General features: G+C 45.8%; 1 protein-coding gene across 1 annotated transcript in view; it reads left to right on the top strand.

The window, feature by feature from the left end:
- LOC139382930 (rho guanine nucleotide exchange factor 26-like) overlaps positions 1-6,725 on the top strand; it is an 85,156-nt gene that overhangs the window by 38,414 nt on the left and 40,017 nt on the right. The window contains exon 11 of the mRNA XM_071127204.1: positions 1,887-2,041. Coding sequence (XP_070983305.1) covers positions 1,887-2,041 — 155 coding nt within the window. The remainder of the gene's footprint in view (positions 1-1,886; positions 2,042-6,725) is intronic.

Here is a 6,725-nt window from a genome sequence, read left to right as displayed (position 1 = left end):
CCCCCTAATTTTCCATCCTCATGATGCCATCTATTTTGTGATGTGCACCTCCTGCAGCAAAACACCCCCACAACATAACGCTGCCACCCCCGTGCTTCACGGTTGGGATGGTGCTCTTCGGCTTGCAAGCCTCCCCCTTTTTCCTCCAAACATAACGATGGTCATTATGGCCAAACAGTTCTACTTTTGTTTCTTCAGACCAGAGGACAATTCTCCAAAAAGTACAATCTTTGTCTCCATGTGCAGTTGCAAACCGTGGTCTGGCTTATCTTATGGCCGTTTTGGAGCAGTGGCTTCTTCCTTGCTGAGCGGCCTTTCAGGTTATGTCGATATAGGACTCGTTTTATTGTGGATATAGATACTTGTGTTCATCTTCACAAGGTCCTTTGCTGTTGTTCTGGGATTGATTTGCACTTTTCGCACCAAAGTACATTCATCTCTAGGAGACAGAACTTGTCTCCTTCCTGAGCGGTATGACGGCTGCGTGGTCCCATGGTGTTTATACTTGCGTACTATTGTTTGTACAGATGAACATGGTACCTTCAGGCATTTGGAAATTGCTCCCAAGGATAAACCAGATTTGTGGAGGTCTACAATTGTTTTTCTGAGGTCTTGGCTGATTTCTTTTGATTTTCCCATGATGTCAAGCAAAGAGGCACTGAGTTTGAAGTTAGGCCTTGAAATACATCCACAGGTACACCTCCAATTGACTCAAATGATGTCAATTAGCCTATCAGAAGCTTCTAAAGCCATGACATCATTTTCTGGAATTTTCCAAGCTGTTTAAAGGCGCAGTCAACTTAGTGTATGTTAACTTCTGACCCAGTGGAATTGTGATACAGTAAATTATAAGTGAAGTAATCTGTCTGTAAACAATTGTTGGAAGAATTGCTGGTGTCATGCACAAAGTAGATGTCCTAACCGACTTGCCAAAACTATAGTTTGTTAACAAGAAATTTGAGGAGTGGTTGAAAAACGAGTTTTAATGACTCCAACCTAAGTGTATGTAAACTTCCGACTTCAACTGTATATATTCAAGCAGATGTACATAAATGCACACATACACACACGCTCCGGCAGGCACAGGTGTGGTAGCAGTGTGGGAAAGTGCTGTTGGTACATGTGGTCCTAACAGATGTCTGCAGGGCTGTGAACATACATTCTGCCCTCCTAGCCAGCTGTTCACACACACTACACAGGAATGTCTGGAGTACATTACATTTGTAAACCTTGATATTGATCGTCTTTCTCCTCTTTCTCCCCTCTCTCTCCTCTTTCTCCCCTCTCTCCTCTCTCTCCCCTCTCTCTCCTCTCTCCCTTCTCTCTCCCCACTCTCTCCCCTCTCTCTCTCTCTCTCCCTTCTCTCTCCTCTCTCTCTCCTCTCTCTCTATTTACTCACCCCTCTCTCTCCTCTGACCTCTCTCCCCCTCTCTCTTATCTGTCCTCTCTCTCCCCCCTCTCTCTCCTCTGTCCTCTCTCCCCCCTCCTCTCTCTCTCTCCCCTCTTTCTTTCCTTTGTCCTCTCTCCTCCCTCCTCTTTCTCTCTCATCTCCCCTCTGTCCTCTCTCCCCCCCTGTCTCCTCTCTCCCTCCTCTCTCCTTTCTCCCTTCTCTCTCTCCTCTCCCCTCTCTCTGTCCTCTCTCATCTCTCCTTTGTCCTCTCTCATCTCTCCCCTCTCATCTCCCCTCTGTCCTCTCTCCCCCCCTGTCTCTTCTCTCTCTCCTCTCCCTCCTCTCTCCTTTCTCCCCTCTCTCTCCCCTCTCTCATCTCCCCTCTGCCCTCCTCCCCCTGTCTCTTCTCTCTCTCCTCTCCCTTCTCTCTCCCCTCTCTCATCTCCCCTCTGCCCTCTCCCCCCCTGTCTCTTCTCTCTCTCTCTCTCCCCCCCAGCCCTTCCCATTGGTGTCGTCGTCTAGGTGGATGGTGAAGAGAGGGGAGCTCACAGCCTTCGTGGAGGAGAACGGCATCTTCTCCAAGAGGACGTCACGACATCAGGTCTACTTCTTCCTCTTCAACGACGTCCTCATCCTCACCAGGAAGAAGAGGTGGGTCCACAGTCTCACTAGCCAATCAAATCAAATCAAATCAAATGTATTTATATAGCCCTTCGTACATCGGCTGATATCTCAAAGTGCTGTACAGAAACCCAGCCTAAAACCCCAAACAGCAAGCAATGCAGGTGTAGAAGCACGGTGGATAGGAAAAACTCCCTAGAAAGGCCAAAACCTAGGAAGAAACCTAGAGAGGATCCAGGCTATGTGGGGTGGCCAGTCCTCTTCTGGCTGTGCCGGGTGGAGATTATAACAGAACATGGCCAAGATGTTCATAAATGACCAGCATGGTTGAATAATAATAAGGCAGAACAGTTGAAACTGGAGCAGCAGCACGGTCAGGTGGACTGGGGACAGCAAGGAGTCATCATGTCAGGTAGTCCTGGGGCATGGTCCTAGGGCTCAGGTCACAGCCAATCCCACAGTCTAACCAAGCATTCCCAGTCAACTCCACAGTCTCACTAGCCAATCGCACAGATGGGGAGGGTGGTGGTGATAAAATCTTTAGGTATGCTAGATGTAAAGATTGTGAGCTGCCCAAATTGTCTGTAGGTCATTGCGACAGAGTTATGTGCAGGGAAACTCCACGTGTTCATCCTTGTGTCTTTGTGTGAGTGATTTGTCTCTGGGATGAGTCAAGTGTGACCTTGCATTGGGCAGTAATATGTGTATATACACCTCCCATAACACTTGTAATGAAGACTAAGCAATTAGCCTATTGAAATGTTTATATGACTTTATAAAGATAATTCAAATATACAAGCATTAGACAATGAGTTGACATTGACTAACAAGAATGGGTCTGAGAATTGTCTATATCAAAGGCAGATGGTTAATTAACATTGAACAATGAATGGATTAACATTCCAGGCATGAAGCTTAAGTTACAAACATTAACAAGCATTACAAAGGCATTATTCCAACCACATAGATCCTAAAGTTAACTTATAGGACAAAGCATGAACAACGAGACACTCACTAGGCCAGAGGCCTAGAATTGTAGGAAATGAGACCTGATCATACAACCTTCCTCCATGGACTGGATACAGGATAAGAGAGAGAACCAATGCATTTCATTACCTGTAGAACATCTGAAGGTGGAACCTTCTCAACCCAAAACCAACCACCATTGACCAATCAAACAATACCAAGTTTACAGTAACCTAAACATCCCCAGGCCCAACAATCTCCACAGGGTGTCACAGCATCTAAAGGCTGGTGTGATGAGGGGGTGAGGCCGATGTAAATAAGACAGCATTTCTGAGAGGAACATAAACCCCCTTTGAGTAATTCAGAGCTCATCATGTACAGATACAAGTTACCATAGAGATAATCCATATAGAGTCTTCTTTAGGAGACAAGTTACCATAGAGATAATCCATACAGAGTCTTCTTTAGGAGACAAGTTACCATAGAGATAATCCGTATAGAGTCTTCTTTAGGAGACAAGTTACCATAGAGATAATCCATACAGAGTCTTCTTTAGGAGACAAGTTACCATAGAGATAATCCATATAGAGTCTTCTTTAGGAGACAAGTTACCATAGAGATAATCCATATAGAGTCTTCTTTAGGAGACAAGTTACCATAGAGATAATCCATACAGAGTCTTCTTTAGGAGACAAGTTACCATAGAGATAATCCATATAGAGTCTTCTTTAGGAGACAAGTTACCATAGAGATAATCCATATAGAGTCTTCTTTAGGAGACAAGCTACCATAGAGATAATCCATATAGAGTCCTCTTTAGGAGACAAGTTACCATAGAGATAATCCATATAGAGTCTTCTTTAGGAGACAAGTTACCATAGAGATAATCCATATAGAGTCTTCTTTAGGAGACAAGTTACCATAGAGATAATCCATATAGAGTCTTCTTTAGGAGACAAGTTACCATAGAGATAATCCATATAGAGTCTTCTTTAGGAGACAAGTTACCATAGAGATAATCCATATAGAGTCCTCTTTAGGAGACAAGTTACCATAGAGATAATCCATATAGAGTCCTCTTTAGGGGACAAGTTACCATAGAGATAATCCATATAGAGTCTTCAGGAGACAAGCTACCATAGAGATAATCCATATAGAGTCCTCTTTAGGAGACAAGTTACCATAGAGATAATCCATATAGAGTCTTCTTTAGGAGACAAGTTACCATAGAGATAATCCATATAGAGTCTTCTTTAGGAGACAAGCTACCATAGAGATAATCCATATAGAGTCCTCTTTAGGAGACAAGTTACCATAGAGATAATCCATAAAGAGTCCTCTTTAGGGGACAAGTTACCATAGAGATAATCCATATAGAGTCCTCTTTAGGAGACAAGTTACCACAGAGGTAAGTGGGACGGGGACACACCCATACACACCCATACTGTTTCCATTGATCATCCTTGAGATGTTTCTACAACTTGATTGGAGTCCACCTGAGGTAAATTCAATTGATTGGACATGATTTGGAAAGGCACACACCGGTCTATATAAGGTCCTACAGTTGACAGTGCATGTCAGATCCAAAAACCAAGCTGTGAGGTTGAAGGAATAGTCTGTAGAGCTCCGAGACAGGATTGTGTTGAGGCACAGATCTGGGGAAAAGTAACAAAACATTTCTGCAGCATTGAAAGTCCCCAAGAGCACAGTGGCCTCCATCATTCTTAAATGGAAGAAGTTTGGAACCACCAAGACTCTTCCTAGAGCTGGTCGCCCAGCCAAACTGAGCAATCGATGGAGAAGGGCCTTGGTCAGGGAGGTGACCAAGAACCCGATGGTCACTCCAACAGAGCTGTAGAGTTTCTGTGTGGAAATGGGAGAACCTTTCAGAAGGACAACCATCTCTGCAGCACTCCAAAAATCAGGCCTTTATGGTAGAGTGGCCACACAGAAGCCACTCCTCAGTAAAAGGCACATGACATCCCGCCTGGAGTTTGCCAAAAGGCACCTAAAGGACTCAGACCATGAGAAACAAGATTCTCTGGTCTGATGACCTGAATGCCAAGCGTCACATCTGGAGGAAACCTGGCACCATCCCTACGGTGAAGCATGGTGGTGGCACCATCCCTACTGTGAAGCATGGTGGTGGCACCGTCCCCGTGGTGAAGCATGGTGGTGGCACCGCCCTACGGTGAAGCATGGTGGTGGCACCGTCCCTATGGTGAAGCATGGTGGTGGCACCGTCCCTACGGTGAAGCATGGTGGTGGCACCGTCCCTATGGTGAAGCATGGTGGTGGCACCGTCCCTATGGTGAAGCATGGTGGTGGCACCGTCCCTATGGTGAAGCATGGTGGTGGCACCGTCCCTACGGTGAAGCATGGTGGTGGCACCGTCCCTACGGTGAAGCATGGTGGTGGCACCATCCCTATGGTGAAGCATGGTGGTGGCAGCATCATGCTGTGGGGATGTTTTTCAGCGGCAGAGACCGGGAGACTAGTCTGGATCGAGGGAAAGATGAACGGAGCAAAATACAGAGAGATACTTGATGAGAACCTGCTTCAGAGCACTCAGGTCCTCAGACTGGGGCGAAGGTTCACCTTCCAACAGGACAACGACCGTAAGCACACAGCGCAGGAGTGGCTTCGGGACAAGTCTTTGAATGTCCTTGAGAAGCCCAGCCAGAGCCCGGACTTGAACCCAATCGAACATCTCTGGAGAGACCTGAAAATAGCTGTGCAGCGACGCTCCCCGTCCAACCTGACAGAGCTTGAGAGGCTCTGCAGAGAAGACTCGCGGCTGTAATCACTGACAAAGGTGCTTCAACAAAATACAGAGTAAAGGGTCTGAATACTTAAATGTAAATGTCATATTTCAGTTTCTACATTTTCTAAAAACCTATTCTTGTTTTGTCATTAAGGTATTGTGTGTAGATTGATTGAGGGGAATTAAACAATTTAATCAGTTTTAAAATAAGTCTGGAACCTAACAAAATATGGAAACTGTGGAGAGATCTGAATACTTCCCGAGTGTACCGTATGTACAAACATATCAACCTGTCTCTATGGGTGTCCTCAGGATCAGGGTGTGTCTGTACAAACATATCAACCTGTCTCTATGGGTGTCCTCAGGATCAGGGTGTGTCTGTACAAACATATCAACCTGTCTCTATGGGTGTCCTCAGGATCAGGGTGTGTCTGTACAAACATATCAACCTGTCTCTATGGGTGTCCTCAGGATCAGGGTGTGTCTGTACAAACATATCAACCTGTCTCTATGGGTGTCCTCAGGATCAGGGTGTGTCTGTACAGACATATCAACCTGTCTCTATGGGTGTCCTCAGGATCAGGGTGTGTCTGTACAGACATATCAACCTGTCTCTATGGGTGTCCTCAGGATCAGGGTGTGTCTGTACAAACATATCAACCTGTCTCTATGGGTGTCCTCAGGATCAGGGTGTGTCTGTACAGACATATCAACCTGTCTCTATGGGTGTCCTCAGGATCAGGGTGTGTCTGTACATGTGTGTATCTGTACATGTGTGTGTGTGTCTGTACGTGTGTGTGTGTGTGTCTGTACGTGTGTGTGTGTGTCTGTACATGTGTGTGTGTGTGTCTGTACATGTGTGTGTGTCTGTACATGTGTGTGTGTCTGTACGTGTGTGTGTGTGTGTGTCTGTACATGTGTGTGTGTGTGTGTGTGTCTGTACATGTGTGTGTGTGTGTGTGTCTGTACATGTGTGTGTGTGTG

Source organism: Oncorhynchus clarkii, chromosome 24, assembly GCF_045791955.1.
Source record: "Oncorhynchus clarkii lewisi isolate Uvic-CL-2024 chromosome 24, UVic_Ocla_1.0, whole genome shotgun sequence".
Lineage (NCBI taxonomy): Eukaryota > Metazoa > Chordata > Actinopteri > Salmoniformes > Salmonidae > Oncorhynchus > Oncorhynchus clarkii.
Note: the sequence above shows the minus strand (reverse complement) of the source record. Positions and strands in the feature narration are given on the sequence as shown.